The 17586-nt window shown below is 49.2% G+C and overlaps 1 protein-coding gene across 1 annotated transcript in view; it reads left to right on the top strand.

Annotated features, from left to right (window-relative positions):
• Positions 1-209: 209 nt before the first annotated feature.
• Positions 210-17586, top strand: part of CCDC15 (coiled-coil domain containing 15) — a 39291-nt gene continuing 21914 nt past the window's right edge. The window contains exons 1-3 of the mRNA XM_066606659.1: positions 210-421; positions 9321-9470; positions 10971-11186. Coding sequence (XP_066462756.1) covers positions 263-421; positions 9321-9470; positions 10971-11186 — 525 coding nt within the window. The 5' untranslated portion in view covers positions 210-262. The remainder of the gene's footprint in view (positions 422-9320; positions 9471-10970; positions 11187-17586) is intronic.

The raw sequence follows: 17586 nt of genomic DNA, 5'->3' as shown, positions 1-17586 counted from the left end.
GGCAGGCTTAGATACTCACTCCCAGCAGGTCTCTATCGTAAAATTCACATGAGGAGTATCACACTCTGAGCTTAGATACAATAGAGGAACAGACTGACCAATCAGGGCGCGCGGTACACGTACGACTGAACGATGAGCGGACTCCTCTCATTGGATGAATGACTAGCCAATCACAGCCTCTCCGGCAAACTGGAAGTCGTGTGTGGTCGTCATGGAGACGGTAAACGCGGCCGTTTGAAAAGCTTCTGTGTGGGAGAGGAAGATGGCGGCGGCTGTGAGGAGGAGAGAAGAGGCCGGGAAGCTGAAGCCCAGCAGGCTGGTGGTGAACCAGGCGGTGCTTGCTGAGAGGAACCCGGGCAGAGTGGCGGCTGTGGGGGCCTGGATAGAGCCGGGTGACCCGGGAGCGGACGGCCGCAGCTGGGTGAGAGCAGCCGCCTGTTACCCCGCGCTGTGTGCGCCTGCAGTACGTGGAGAGCAGGCCCTGGATCCAGCGGGTTGGCAGACATTTCTGGGTTTTGCACAGGAAAAAATAGGATCTGCTCTATTTTTCTGAGTAGTTGTGTACCGCGGCCCCACAGAAGTCTATGGGGAGTAAATATATGGCGGCCCCACAGAAGTCTATGGGGAGTAAATATATGGCGGCCCCACAGAAGTCTATGGGGAGTAAATATATGGCGGCCCCACAGAAGTCTATGGGGAGTAAATATATGGCGGCCCCACAGAAGTCTATGGGGAGTAAATATATGGCGGCCCCACAGAAGTCTATGGGGAGTAAATATATGGCGGCCCCACAGAAGTCTATGGGGAGTAAATATATGGCGGCCCCACAGAAGTCTATGGGGAGTAAATATATGGCGGCGGCCCCACAGAAGTCTATGGGGAGTAAATATATGGCGGCGGCCCCACAGAAGTCTATGGGGAGTAAATATATGGCGGCGGCCCCACAGAAGTCTATGGGGAGTAAATATATGGCGGCGGCCCCACAGATGTCTATGGGAGGGGAGCAAATATACGGCGGCAGCGACGGCCCCACAGAAGTCTATGGGAGGGGAGCAAATATACGGCGGCAGCGACGGCCCCACAGAAGTCTATGGGGGCGGCACATATTGGGTGTCAGCGATGGCTCCACAGAAGTCTATGAGGAGGGGAGCAAATATACGGGGGCAGCAACGGCCCACAGAAGTCTACGGGAGGGGAGCAAATATACGGCGGCAGCGACGGCCCCACAGAAGTCTACGGGAGGGGAGCAAATATACGGTGGCAGCGACGGCCCCAACGACGCCTACGGGAGGGGAGCAAATATAGGACGACAGCAACGGCCACACAGAAGTCTATGGGAGGGGAGCAAATATACGGCGGCAGCGACGGCCCCACAGAAGTCTATGGGAGGGGAGCAAATATACGGGGGCAGCAACGGCCCACAGAAGTCTACGGGAGGGGAGCAAATATAGGGCGACAGCAACGGCCACACAGAAGTCTACGGGAGGGGAGCAAATATACGGCGGCAGCGACGGCCCCACAGAAGTCTACGGGAGGGGAGCAAATATACGGTGGCAGCGACGGCCCCAACGACGCCTACGGGAGGGGAGCAAATATAGGACGGCAGCGACAACTCACAGAAGTCTACGGGAGGGGAGCAAATATAGGGCGGCAGCGACGGCCCACAGAAGTCTACGGGAGTGGAGCAAATAAATGGCGGCAGCGACGGCCCCACAGAAGTCTATGGGGAGTAAATATATGGCGGCGGCCCCACAGAAGTCTATGGGGAGTAAATATATGGCGGCGGCCCCACAGAAGTCTATGGGGAGTAAATATATGGCGGCGGCCCCACAGATGTCTATGGGAGGGGAGCAAATATACGGCGGCAGCGACGGCCCCACAGAAGTCTATGGGAGGGGAGCAAATATACGGCGGCAGCGACGGCCCCACAGAAGTCTATGGGGGCGGCACATATTGGGTGTCAGCGATGGCTCCACAGAAGTCTATGAGGAGGGGAGCAAATATACGGGGGCAGCAACGGCCCACAGAAGTCTACGGGAGGGGAGCAAATATACGGCGGCAGCGACGGCCCCACAGAAGTCTACGGGAGGGGAGCAAATATACGGTGGCAGCGACGGCCCCAACGACGCCTACGGGAGGGGAGCAAATATAGGACGACAGCAACGGCCACACAGAAGTCTATGGGAGGGGAGCAAATATACGGCGGCAGCGACGGCCCCACAGAAGTCTATGGGAGGGGAGCAAATATACGGGGGCAGCAACGGCCCACAGAAGTCTACGGGATGGGAGCAAATATAGGGCGACAGCAACGGCCACACAGAAGTCTACGGGAGGGGAGCAAATATACGGCGGCAGCGACGGCCCCACAGAAGTCTACGGGAGGGGAGCAAATATACGGTGGCAGCGACGGCCCCAACGACGCCTACGGGAGGGGAGCAAATATAGGACGGCAGCGACAACTCACAGAAGTCTACGGGAGGGGAGCAAATATAGGGCGGCAGCGACGGCCCACAGAAGTCTACGGGAGTGGAGCAAATATAGGGCGGCAGCAACGGCCACACAGAAATCTACGGGAGGGGAGCAAATATAGGGCGGCAGCAACGGCCCCACAGAAATCTATGGGAGGGGAGCAAATATACGGTGGCAGCGACGGCCCCAACGACGCCTATGGGAGGGGAGCAAATATACGGCGGCAGCGACGGCCCCACAGAAGTCTACGGGAGGGGAGCAAATATACGGTGGCAGCGACGGCCCCAACGACGCCTACGGGAGGGGAGCAAATACACGGCGGCAGCGACGGCCACACAGAAGTCTACGGGAGGGGAGCAAATATACGGCGGCAGCGACGGCCCCACAGAAGTCTACGGGAGGGGAGCAAATATACGGCGGCAGCGACGGCCCCACAGAAGTCTATGGGGGCGGCACATATTGGGTGTCAGCGATGGCTCCACAGAAGTCTATGAGGAGGGGAGCAAATATACGGGGGCAGCAACGGCCCACAGAAGTCTACGGGAGGGGAGCAAATATACGGCGGCAGCGACGGCCCCACAGAAGTCTACGGGAGGGGAGCAAATATACGGCGGCAGCGACGGCCCCACAGAAGTCTACGGGAGGGGAGCAAATATACGGTGGCAGCGACGGCCCCAACGACGCCTACGGGAGGGGAGCAAATATAGGACGACAGCAACGGCCACACAGAAGTCTATGGGAGGGGAGCAAATATACGGCGGCAGCGACGGCCCCACAGAAGTCTATGGGAGGGGAGCAAATATACGGGGGCAGCAACGGCCCACAGAAGTCTACGGGAGTGGAGCAAATATAGGGCGACAGCAATGGCCACACAGAAGTCTACGGGAGGGGAGCAAATGTACGGCGGCAGCGACGGCCCCACAGAAGTCTACGGGAGGGGAGCAAATATACGGTGGCAGCGACGGCCCCAACGACGCCTACGGGAGGGGAGCAAATATAGGACGGCAGCGACAACTCACAGAAGTCTACGGGAGGGGAGCAAATATAGGGCGGCAGCGACGGCCCACAGAAGTCTACGGGAGTGGAGCAAATATAGGGCGGCAGCAACGGCCACACAGAAATCTACGGGAGGGGAGCAAATATAGGGCGGCAGCAACGGCCCCACAGAAATCTATGGGAGGGGAGCAAATATATGGCAGCGACCCCACAGAACTCTACTGGAGGGGAGCAAATATACGGCGGCAGCGACGGCCCCAACGACGCCTACGGGAGGGGAGCAAATATACGGCGGCAGCGACGGCCCATAGAAGTCTACGGGAGGGGAGCAAATATACGGTGGCAGCGACGGCCCCACAGAAGTCTACGGGAGGGGAGCAAATATACGGTGGCAGCGACGGCCCCAACGATGCCTACGGGAGGGGAGCAAATACATGGCTGCAGCGACGGCCACACAGAAGTCTACGGGAGGGGAGCAAATATACGGCGGCAGCGACGGCCCCACAGAAGTCTACGGGAGGGGAGCAAATAAATGGCGGCAGCGACGGCCACACAGAAATCTACGGGAGGGGAGCAAATATACGGCGGCAGCGATGGCCCACAGAAGTCTACGGGAGGGGAGAAAATATACGGCGGCAGCGACGGCCCTACAGAAGTCTATGGGAGGGGAGCAAATATACGGCGGCAGCGACGGCCCCACAGAAGTCTACGGGAGTGGAGCAAATATAGGGCGGCAGCGACGGCCCCCACAGAAGTCTATGGGAGGGGAGCAAATATAGGGCGGCAGCGACGGCCACACAGAAATCTACGGGAGGGGAGCAAATATAGGGCGGCAGCGACGGCCCCACAGAAGTCTACGGGAGGGGAGCAAATATACGGTGGCAGCGACGGCCCCAACGACGCCTACGGGAGGGGAGCAAATACATGGCGGCAGCGACGGCCACACAGAAGTCTACGGGAGGGGAGCAAATATACGGCGGCAGCGACGGCCCCACAGAAGTCTACGGGAGGGGAGCAAATACACGGCGGCAGCGACGGCCACACAGAAGTCTACGGGAGGGGAGCAAATATACGGTGGCAGCGACGGCCCCAACGACGCCTACGGGAGGGGAGCAAATATAGGACGGCAGCGACGACTCACAGAAGTCTACGGGAGGGGAGCAAATATACGGCAGCAGCGACGGCCCCACAGAAGTCTACGGGAGTGGAGCAAATATACGGCGGCAGCGACGGCCCACAGAAGTCTACGGGAGGGGAGAAAATATACCGCGGCAGCGACGGCTCACAGAAGTCTACGGGTGGGGAGCAAATATAGGGCGGCAGCAACGGCCACACAGAAATCTACGGGAGGGGAGCAAATATACGGCGGCAGCGACGGCCCCAACGACGCCTACGGGAGGGGAGCAAATATACGGCGGCAGCGACGGCCCCAACGACGCCTACGGGTGGGGAGCAAATATAGGACGGCAGCGACGACTCACAGAAGTCTATGGGAGGGGAGCAAATATACGGCGGCAGCGACGGCCCCACAGAAGTCTATGGGAGGGGAGCAAATACACGGCGGCAGCGACGGCCACACAGAAGTCTATGGGAGGGGAGCAAATATACGGCGGCAGCGACGGCCCACAGAAGTGTACGGGAGGGGAGAAAATATGCGACGGCCCCACGGAGGTCTACGGGAGGGGAGCAAATATACGGCGATGGCCCACAGAAGTCTACGGGAAAGGAGCAAATATACGGCAACAGCCCCAAAGAGGTCTACGGGAGGGGAGCAAATATATGGCGACGGCTGCACAGAGGTCTATGGGAGGGGAGCAAATATACGGCGGCGGCCCCACAGAGGTCTACGGGAGGGGAGCAAATATACGGCGGCAACTGCCCCACAGAGTTCTACGGGAGGGGAGCAAATATACGGCAGCGGCGACGGCCCCACAGAGGTCTATGGGAGGGGAGCAAATATACGGCGGCGGCGGCCCCACAGAGGTCTACGGGAGGGGAGCAAATATGCGGCGGTGGCCCCACAGAGGTCTACGAGAGGGCAGCAAATATATGGCGACGGCCCCACAGAGGTCTATGGGAGGGGAGCAAATATACGGCAGCGGTGACGGCCCCACAGAGGTCTACGGGAGGGGAGCAAATATACGGCGGCGACGGCCCCACAGAGGTCTACGGGAGGGAAGCAAATATGCGACGGGCCCAGTGAAAGCAATGGGAGAGCTCAATGGTCCGCTGCCACCGTGGTGGATCCCTGCATCCCCGAAGTAATAAGGCTGTTTTGAAGCTGATATCAGGATTCACATTCTGATATTGCAGTTTTTTTTAACCTTCCTCTAGATGCAGAATAGTAGGTCTTTGTTTTGTTTTCTTCTCCTTTTTACAGCCCTTCAAACTGTTGTTCTGTTGCTTTATCAACATACTAGTGACCACCTGTCCGTCCGTGAGTGACTTACAGGCTCCGCCCCTGATCAAATGACGGTGACGTCCTTACAGGTCCCGTAAACACACAGCTGCTGTCCGGCTAGGTGTTCGTTTGTACTTCATATCAACTGCAGGCATATATCTATATTACTCCCCAAATCCGCACCATTCACAGCCAACTGCAGGAGGTTTGTAGGGGATGTAATCTGCATAGGGATGAAAGACCTGTGATGATGTCACCGTCATGTGATCAGGGTGGGAACGTGTAACTCACTCCGGATGAAGGACCTGTGTTGTCACCATCATGTGATAAGGGACATGATGGGGATGTCATCACAGGTCCTTCATCCCGAGGGCTGTGCTGCTTGTGATCCCTGTTGTATGGGATGAAGAATGTATGTAGCAGAGCTGTATGTAATGTACATGTAGCAGAGCTGTGTGGCACATTGTGCCACCAGAAACACTGGTACTAGAATTTCCTAATAATTAGTCAAAGTACTAATGACCACTTGTCCGTGAGTTACATGCCCCGTCCCTGATCACATGATGGTGAGGTAATCAGACGTCCTTCATCCCAGCCACGATTTCACCTCAGCGAGCAGCTGAATCACTGGGGCTCTGAGCTCCGCTCTTGATCACATGATGGTGAGATCATCACAGGTCCTGAACCAGCAGAGCCTGATCACATGGCGGTGACGTCATCACAGGTCCTTCATCCCTGTGCGTGGAATGAGGGATTATGGGAAAACTACATCCCCACACTTCTCCCACCCAACCCCGGCCTAAGTTGCTATGGATACAGCAGCCCTCAGTCTGGCAGTTTGTAGCTGGTTGTGAGACAGCTGCACACCTGTGTGGAGACTCCAATAAATGACACCTTACATATTGTAGCTGGCATGCATACTGACCAACAACATTGAAGCAAAGTCCTTCATCAGTATCTTCACATTTCCTGAATGTGACATCATGTCATCCCAAGGGCTAATGCCGCCAACACCAGTCCAGCCTTCATCTAATCTTCAGCTTACATGGCACAGCAACAAGCCATGATGTCACCTCAGCCACCAGCTGAAGTTTGTAAGTCTCGTACAGCAGATATGCTGCTATAATGCTTTATTCATAGTACTGGGCTCCCTATATGGATAGACCCCTAGGCCCGGCTGCAACTGCATCCACCATAGTTATGCCAGTAAGTAGCGCATTGCGCCACCAGAAACACTGGTGCTATCTATTTATACCCAAGACTGTGACTGTAACAAGAGGTTTCTTCTACAATGATACAACTGCACCACGCAACTGAGAACTGCCCTTCTCCCTGTATTGGCTACAGGGCATCTGGGCACATGGGTGTTTGGGTCCTTCCGACTCACTGCATAATTCTTTTAAAAATAAAATCTAATTTTTACTCCCTCTCTATCTGCACGCATGACAGTCTCTGACACGACAACCTTTATAAACCCTGTCAAACCATTCTTTGACCCTTTTCAATCCACTGTCTGACGTCTTCCTACATTCTGACATTGGAGCTGTAGAAGCTTCAATCAGAAGATGTCCAACAGGGTATTCTTACCGTCTATTTCCAGCCACTCCGTTGTCGGAGCCTCTCTGGCGCGCACACACTGGTTTTAGCCAGCAGGTGGCGCCGTTGTATAACAGCAAAAAGAGAAAGCCTTTTAGGAAACCCTAGGTTAACCGAGGGTCTAATCCCAGCCGTATATAAACTGCTTATTGACCCTTGTCCCGACCGGGAGCTTGGGCATAGTTACATGTGCAAATGTGCGTTCAGCTCTCTCCCGGGGTTTAATATGGAAGAAAACAGCTAAAATCTCTCTGCGTGGAAACATTAATACAAAATTCTGATGTTCTGGTGCCGTTCTGCCTCTCAGCTCCATACACTGAACCCTGGTTATCCCGATTGTTGCTGGAGCCTTGGATGGAGCGTTATTCCATTTATTTTAGACCTGCCCACTGATGCGACCTTTCTAGGAAGTAGGACAAATTCTTGAGTCTCTTTCACACTGGTGGCAATCGCATGATCATCTCATGATGCGACAGCCCTACAAATCACATGTATGTGAAGCCCATGATTTCCAATGGGTTCCTTCACACTGACGATGTTTTGTATGTTGCTACATTGTGAGACTTCAGAATTGCGGTAGGATCTATACAGCCTCGATCTGCGAGGTTTTGTAGCTCATGTTTCCCTATGGAGCCTTCCTTTCTGTTGCATCGCCCAAAAACGCAGTTTTCGTGCGGTGCGATGCAACTTTTACAGTAGGAAGTCCTACTGTTTGTCCCTAAAATGAGCCCAATGATGCATCTGCCTGTCTAAACAGGCTGCATGAGCGAACGGGTTAGTGGTGACGATTTTAAATCCGCAGCGTTTTCCTGCACGTGGATCCACGCCCCATAGGGATGCATTAGACACCCGCAGGTAGTTAAATACCTGCGGTTGTCATTTTTCCCTGCAGGCGCGGGTCCCGCGTGCAGGGAAAAATATGAACATGCTTCATTTAGGTGCGGGTCTCCTGCGGGGACGGCTCCCGCAGGTTTCTATTGAAGCCTATGGAAGCCGTCCTGATCCGCAGGAGACCCGCGCCTGAATTAAACTCACCTGCTCCAGGCGATGCGTGTCTTCCTTCCTTCATGGCCGGAAACTTCTTTCTTCGACCCGGCGGATGTGCCCAGCGCATGCGCACAGCACGCAGCCGGCGTGCCGAGCACATGCGCCAGGCCCAAGAAAGAAGATCCGGCTGCGAAGAAGGGAAGACCTGCACGGCCCGCAGCAGGTGAGTTTATTCTTATTTTCAGCCCTCATGTCCGCGGGGCAGGAGGGACCCGCTGCGGATTCTGCATGGAGAATCCGTAGCGGGCCTGATTTTCCCCGTGGACATGAGGCCTAATAGTTTTATACTTCTGTTTACACATTCTCTTTCATGCTGCGTATTTTGTTGTAATTCCTTGAAAAACGATAAACAGTTTAATAATAAAAGACGTGCTTGTCCCTGACTGTAGTATCACATGCAGCCACAAGATGGCAGGAGATGTATAACTGATTCTACTCATGCGATTAGATATTTCACATTGATCAGCGAAGACCAGATATCTCTATGACTCGTTGTGTATTAGAAGACCAATCCGGCAGGTCGTTCTGGTTAGTGATGGGCTGATGATTTGTATAGTTACCAGCTGAATTCACATGTGGCAAACTTGTTGCAGAAACGTCCATATGGATGAGTTCACACATAGCTGGAAAAGCTGCCCCCTTGGAAGCTTATTTCATTACTTCAATTGCATCTAATATAAAGATAAAATGGTGATGTTTCCCATCAACCAGCTAGGTGACTGTCTCTTAAAAGCTGCATTTGTCTTGGTTGTTGTTGATTGGATCATTGTTCTTCTCTTGGGTCACTGAAGTCTTTTTTTTTTTTCTTCAGGTACCAGCTGAACAAATTGAAGAACAGCTGATTCGACATCAGAGAGAGAAGGAGCAGAGACTGATTCGCTTTCAAGGGGAGGTGAAGCGTAGGGTTAATCAGCATGCCAAACAGTGCAAGAGGCATCAGATTCAGAAATCCTGTGATGCGGTATGACTCTCACCCCCATTTCCTTGCCTCGGGTTCATTGTCGTTCTCATCCTGAGCCGTTTGCGTTGATTGAATGTTTCCCATACATGTATGTGAATGCAGACAGGAAGAAAGAGAGCAGTTGGATAGCTATGGCCCAACCACATTAAAAACAGGAGGCGTTGTCTTGGACTTTTTGGATTACCCCCATTGATGACTTGTTCTTAGGATATGTTATCAGTAGATGATTGGCGGGTTGTGCCACTCAGATCCCTGCCGATCAGCTGATTGTAGTGCAGTGGCCCAGGTTGGTATTGCATTGAACTCAATGGAAACTGTGTCTGCAAAGCCAGCCTTTGTGCGCACTGCACTGTGGTCAGCACAATCTACTTCCTGCGCTTTACTACATGGGGGGAATCAGCTGGGATCAGAGCGGAAGATCTGATCACCTGTTGATGACTTGTCTTGTCGACAGATCCTCAATAGAAGCTTTTTTTTTTTTTTTTTTAATTAAAAAAAAGTCCCAGACAACCTCTATTTATTACCAAGCATGGGCCATCGCACCGTTTGGTCTACGGGCAGTCGTATGTTTTGTCCATCAATTCTCACGTCCATGGCCAGTATAATAGGCTTTGATTGCTTCGGTAGTGATGTCATGTTTCGTGACCACCTCCGTTCAGTGTCTCCCAGAATGTTACTCTAAGGGCCCTTTTGCACGAGCAGATAATCGTTCAGATTCCTGTGATCCAGCGAGAATCTTAACTATTATCTTTCAGTATAAATGCCTGCTTCGACTGAATGACAAACAATGATTTGTTCGCTTATCATTCATCGTTCTGTGTATGCATACATATAACTGTTTGGCCTGTTTGCTGTGAATGGAGGCAGGTGGCTAGAATGCTCCCCAACCCGCTCTGCCTCAATTCACTGTGTGAGGATCGCTTCTGTGTATAAGCACAGGAACAATCATCGTTGGGAATCATTAGAGGATGACTTCCCACGGGGCATAATTTCTAAAGGCTTTCCACATAGGAAAATTGTCAGTGAATATGCAGCACATCAGCAGGGGCAAAATCCATATCTAAATGGTGCGGGTTTGCCACGGATTTCAACCTAAAGCGTGTCAAAGCTTGAAATGCACGGTATCCGCAGTATAAATTGACATGCTAGTCTATTTCAAATCGCTGCTGATTCTTCATGGAATTTTTCTGCTTCATGTGGGTGAGACCTTTTTTCTTTTAACCATAGCTCTTATGGTAAATGCTGCAGCAAATTCTGCCGTGGAAATTCCTCAGCGTTTATTCCCCATGTGAAGGAACCCAAGTATAGATGAAAAGTCAAAGTAGCCTTGGATGATACGGTTTTGTAGTTTTATATCTCTACACATAATGGGGCCATATTGATGAAAATTGGGAAGTCCACCTGACCTGCTACTGCAGTAAATGCTGGAACTACTGCGCATCAGGATTTTTGTAAACCATTAAGTTTTTTTCTTGTTCTGACCTTTCTTCTGTCTTCTAGCTCGCAAGGGAGGGGATTATCGTCAGACAATCTTCTAATGCCGCCATGTACTTGACACCAAAAAGAAACACTTGCACTTACCGCAATACACAAGTCGCCATCTGCAGTCCTCAGAAACACTGGGTGTCGGCACAGAAGATTAGCGATGACTCTGAGGATGATCTGCAGGAAAGAGTTGAAATTGGAAATAAAGTATTCTTCCAACATTCTAAAGCGGTAAGTGTAGTTTGAGGGTGCTCTTTATGTCATTGGTGAGTGCCTCACATACGATTTACTAAGTCCATGTATACTATAGTACCACAGAGCTGTCACATCCTACTGAATGAATACAAGGTACACTTTACTCCTTCCCCCTGCAAGATCATATACCACCACTGATGATCTGCCCAGATGAGTCTCATTGAGATGTCAGTAGAGATGTCAAAGTGAACCATCGCCTTAAGGTTGGGTGGTATTGCTGTTTTGTTAATTAGGACCGTTTAACTCTAAGCTTATCACCTTTCAATATTGTGTAAACAGTTTATACTTCGTGTTAACCCATAACACTCCAGATCCTGAGGACAACAACCACACACACTATGATGAGAGACAGTAGATGCATGCGGAACTGATTTCTTCCACCACCACCCCCCCCCCCCATCAATACAAACAGAGAAGGACCTTGAACTCTTGTCGACACAGAATTATCTTTTTTTTTTCTACAGAAAATAATCAGAATATATACAATTTTTTTTTTCCTTTTGTCAATATACAAATATACGTGCATTACCCCCGTGTACTTTTACCTTGTTTCCTCATGGTAGAAAAGTATACATTGCAGATCAGTCTTCTGTAATCATCCATGAATAGGACTAAACATGGCGGCAGCAGTCATGTGACCGCTAATGTTCATTTATAAATATGATTAGGATGCTTTCACACACTTGAATATTCTGCCTTGTGGAAAAATCCACACCAGGATCTGCATGTCTGACGTGGATTTGAAAGTGGCTTAACGCCTTAGTGACGGAGCTTTTTTGCTTTTTTCCATTTTTGTTTTTTCCTACTCCCTTTTAAAAAATCGTAGCTCCTTTATTTATCCATCGACGTCGCTGTATGAGGGCTTGTTTTTTGCGGGATGAGTTGTATTTTTCAATGGCACTATTTATTGTACCATATAATTTACTGAAAAACTTTTTAAAAATTCTTAGCGGAGAGAAATGGAAAAAAAACGACATTCCACCATCTTTCGGTGCGTCCTGTTTCTACAACACACAAATTGCAACAAAAACGACCTGATATTTTTATTCTATGGGTCAGTACGATTGCTACGATACCAAACTTGTATATTTTTTTTTTTTTTTTGCTGTAGTACTTCTATATATTTTTTTTTAAGTTATTTAATTTTTTTCAATTATTTTCTGCGGTCATTTTGTGCGCGCAATACCTTTTTTTATTTTTCCGTCGACGTAGTTGAGCAAGGGCTCATTTTTTGCGGGATGTCCTGAAGTTTCCGATAGTATCAATTTGGAATACATACGACTTTTTGATCGCTTTTTATTGCGTTTTTTCTGGGAGACAGGGTAACTAAAAAAGTGTATTTCTGGCGTTCTTTATTTTTTTTCTTTCAGACGACGTTCACCGTGCAGGAAAAATAATGCACTACTTTGATAGATCGGACTTTTACGGACGCGATATCAAATACATATTTTTATTTTATTATTTTGATTTTTTAATAATAGATATGGCAAAAGGGGGGTGATTTAAAGTTTTATAACTTATTTTTTTTAACAATGAAAAAAACTTTATTGATTTGTTTTTTTTTTGTTTGTTTTTTTTTTTTTTTACATTACTTCAAAGACCCCCTGGGGGACTTTAACATGCGATGCTTTGATCGCTCCTGCAGTATGACGTAATGCTATAGCATTACGTCATACTGCTTTTTTACAGGCAGTCTTTCAAGCCACCCTGTGTGAATGGCTTGATAGGCAGTCTGCTAAGGCAGCCTTGGGGCCATTCATTAGGCCCCCGGCTGCCATAACATCTGCACGGCTCCCCCGATCTCACCGCGGGGGGGCCGTGCGGGACCCCCGAACAGCGTTCGGGGCATTTAAATGCCGCTGTCAGAATTGACAGCGGCATTTAAAGGGTTAATAGCCCCGAACGGCCGAGCGCAGCTATTGCCCACGGGTGTCAGCTGTAATAAACAGCTGATGCCCGCGCTGTATGGAGAGAGATAGCGCCGCTACCTCCCTCCATACACGTCCTGCAACAGCAGGACGTAGTTTTACGATAGGGCCGTCACTAAGGGGTTAAGGCTGGTTTATATGGGCAGATGATTGCTCAAACGACAGTTTGAGTGACAGCTTTGAGCGATCATTTTGCATAAAGCATTGGTATGCGATCATTGGTATTTAAGTAGCTACTCGGCTACTTTAAATACCAATGAGGCGTGTAAATGAAGCCTTCCCTGAACACAGTTAATAGCCCAAGGCTATTATCTGGGCTCAGATCCTTTGTTCTCCACGGGCAAACAATGCTATCAGCACTTCCCGTGGAGAACTACTGATAAAAGTGAAAGATGAGTTTAAGGTTGGACTGAATTTAATGATCCGCCAGCAGTGCCCGAAAAGCGGACGATGGGCGCACATTTACACGCACTGATTATCGCTAAAACGATTGCCGATTAACTTTTTTTAATTTTTAATTTTTTTTTTGCAACCATCGGCTGGTGTAAATGGGCCTTTAAAGGGGTTTTCTCACTAGAAAAAGAAACAAAAGCCATACTTGCCTATTCCACCCTTGTCAGTCTTCTTTCCGCCTCTTCTAATCACTGATCTTCTCCTGGCTCCTCCAGTCCCCAGGTCACCTCACCTCCAGTCGGCCGGATCCTCTTCTAACTATTTTGGAGCATCCATTAGCTGCAGTGCAGTGAATGCTAAGAGTGATGTAGTGTTCACTGCCTAGCAGGAAATGCCGAAACATCAGCAGCCTGCTCTAGCGCATATCAAACACTAGCAGCGAGACTTCATGCATGCGCACTGAAGCAGGTGGCCGAGCATTCGGCATTCCCTGTTAGGTAGTGAACACTATTCACTAGTGACTGGGTACATTGCCCTGCAGGAAGCAGAATGCTGGACATGTACGTTTTGTCACAGGATCTGGCCAGCTGGAGGTTAAGTGACCCGAGAAACGAGCAGCCAGGAGAAGATCAGTGAGGTGAAGATCTGGTAAGGACACTGACTGGGAAGGAATAAGCACGTATAGAATTAATAATAATATTTTTTAAAATGGTAGAACCCCTTTTTGGCAAGTCCAAAAGAACTTGGTTTGCGGATTTCAACAGCAGAATATTCCACAGTGTGGAAGCATTTATGAATGCAGTAGAAAAACAAGCATTTTCTCTGGTACTTTAGGAATGGAGGGGGAAGGAACAACACTTTACTGCATCAAACTTTTTAAAACTGCAACTGTGCCTACTGCCCTGGACGCCTACATGTTTCCACCAAAAGCAGTGGGTCTTAACGGGGTTATTCAGTTGTAAACTATTGATGCTCTATCCTCAGAATAAAGCATCAATGTAAATCATCAAGAGTATTTCACCAGGGACCCCTGCCGATCAGTTGTGGTCATGCGCTGACCTGATTTCTGGAGGAAGCAGACTGGTCCATTCTCTCTGCAGTGATCCGGTTTAGTATTGCAAGCCAAGTTACAACTGAAATGAATGGTAATTTGGTGTGCAATGCCAAGCCTGGCCACTGCGGAGAGAACGGAGCGTCTACTTCCTGCAAAAAAAAAAATCAGGGTGATACATGAGCGCACTGACCCAGCAAACAGCTGATCGACAGGGGTCCCAGAGGACAAACCCCTGCTGATCGATTATTGATACCTATCCTGAAGATGGACCAACAATAGTTTACAACTGGACAGCCCCGTAAATCATAGCACAGAGCAAAGCCTTGTTTTTCTACTGCATGTACTTTCCCACTACTGACGTGGAGTTTTTTATTCCGTGCGCTTTTTTTTTTTCTTTCATTGTAGAGCTGCTGTTTGTAGAGCTGCCTTACCAAGAACACAAATGATTAAAAGCATTCTTACATAGTATGTGTGTTTTGGGTCAACGCAGGATATATCCAGGAACTAATGCTATAATAATCATTATTACTTCGCTGTGTGTTTATATTTCCTTGTATAATGAGTCACAATGAATCACTATTGGGTGGCTCCACAATGGATAAGGATTTGGGTGGAAGTTTTGATAATAAACTGTATTCTAGCACTTCATGCCAGTTAGCTGCATCAAAAGCCAACAAGTTATTATCTGGTCTTAGGAACAGCATGGCTTCTAGAGAAGGTGGTACCCCTTTGCCACCTTTTTACACAAATATTTAAATGTTCACAATAATGTGATCATTCATTTTTGTGGCCCCCATGGAGTGCAGATGGTCCTTGCTTATAGGTGCAATTTCATAAAAAGGTTGGAATTACTTTACTCCAAGTACCGTGACGTTTTGGAACGTGCCCCCAAAAGATTTAATAATGGCTGAGAAGTGTGAAGACCTGTAAAGAAGGGTTAGATATCCTCCTTGTAAACACAATAGACAGGGTTACTGGTATTAAAGGGGTTATCCCGAGATTAATCTCCTATCCTATAGATAGGTGATAGAAGTCCAAGTCTGACAGTTGGTTTCTCAGTGATGAGACCCTCACTGATCCTGAGATTGGGGTCTCGTATTCCACTCTGCTCCAGTGTGAGCTAGTGGCTGTCCCATTAAAGATGGCTGGAGTAACACAGCACATACTCTACTTCCATTCAGTCTCCTCGCTGCAGGGGGTGCTGAGAGCCCACAGTGAGGGGGACACTGGACCCCTGTCCTTAGGATCAGTGGTGAGACCCGCACTAAGACTTTTATCACTTAGCCTGTGGATAGGTGATAATAGTCAGCCTTGGGAATACCCCTTTATGTAGAATGTTGATCAGATTGTTGTAAAGGGTCAGGAAGCAATTTTCACTTTTTTCAGGACAAATCTCCCATTATTAACTCTTATGTGTGCAACAGCTTGAAGAACGTCAGCTTACGGGGATCGCCGTCTCTCTGGGAAAGATGTTCGGCACACTATGAATTCACGACCATACAGAAGATTCTCTTCTCACATTTAGCTTCATTCAGCACACACTTGACACAAACATTGCAAGTAAATCACAGCACGCAATCTGGCCACTAACCGATTCAGCTTGCTTAGTTGATGTGGGTACAGGCATGCCGCTTCAGAATCCCCACATGGATGTGTTACCCCCTCCCCAGCTATCCCAGAGGCTACTGTTGCCTCTCCTTCCCCAGACTGGAGCCAGCACTGAAAGGCTCAGCTTCTCTTTTAAAGGGGTATTCTAGGACTTTTTTTTTTTTTTCTAATGTCGATCGACAGGTCATCAATAGATGATCGGTGCGGACCCTCCGGTCAGATCTGCACCGATCAGCTGATTCCTGGGGTCATTGTTGGAAGCAGAAAGCGCTGACCATAGCAGGTACCCATAGATGATACTCTTTAGGGGTCGTACGGTTGCCTCTGCAACTATATGGCCCAGTGTGCCGAAACCTCTGCATCCCGGATGTCTGATTAGATGGAAGACTGTAATTGGAGGAAGATGAACAAAACCTTTAATTCCCAGCAGCAATAAGAGCTTTGTTCCGGGGCAAACAACTGTAGGACTAGAAAAAAAACATCCATCTAATAATCCTGTCTTAATTGGTTTACCGTGTAAAAATATTTGGCCCGGTGTTTGTGATAATTAGTGCAGTGTCTGACTATACAGGCTATTATTTCTGATCTGTTGTGTATACAGATACCCATGAGATGTGTTCTGTAAACACTGGTCATCAGATTGTCAAGTTGAACAACTAGACACACATGTTTTAGGTGACTCTACCCTTTGTTGTGCTGTATAGTTACAGGACTGTTCAGTTCCTACCCTACATATACGGCCGTACTGAACGGTGAACTTCTACCAGATGTGTTGTGTTTCTAGTGAAGTGGTATATTTCTACACATACAGATGAGGAAAGTGCTAAGTAGGAAACTGCATGAATCCCCGAGCTATCTAATGTGTATGAGGGTCAGATATGTTGGACTAGTTAAGGGTGCATGGGCCCTCGGACACCTACTTTCACTATTGGATCTTTTAACTCAGTCGCTGTCTCCCTTTGATCAAATGGACATTTATAATGGGGGATCATGAGGATAAGTTTACTAAAATCTGGAGTAGATGGTTGAATTCTTGTCTATCCCAAATACCCTGACCTCCCAGTGAATACAGTTTAATCCAGTTCTCTTATTTCACGCAGATATGAGATGAATGCCAAGACTTAAGCCTGGTTTAGACACAACTATCCTCTCTCAAAAGATGTCTTTTGAGTGACTTTTTAGAGATAATCGTTGTGTGCCTTTACAGCGCAAGGTGATCGCTCAAATATTGAGCGATCACTTTGCGCTCAAAGCGGGGTATACAGAAGATAAGCTGGGCCACTTGTCTTCTGCATCCAGCTGTTTTATACAGCCGAGCGCTCCGAGCGGGGTATGCAGAACACAGCTGGATTGCTCTGTTCTTTGTACCCAGGCTGTTCACGGAGTGCTCAGC

This window comes from Eleutherodactylus coqui, chromosome 6, assembly GCF_035609145.1.
Source record: "Eleutherodactylus coqui strain aEleCoq1 chromosome 6, aEleCoq1.hap1, whole genome shotgun sequence".
Lineage (NCBI taxonomy): Eukaryota > Metazoa > Chordata > Amphibia > Anura > Eleutherodactylidae > Eleutherodactylus > Eleutherodactylus coqui.
The sequence above is the reverse complement of the archived record's forward strand: the minus strand, read 5'-3'. Positions and strand labels throughout refer to the sequence as shown.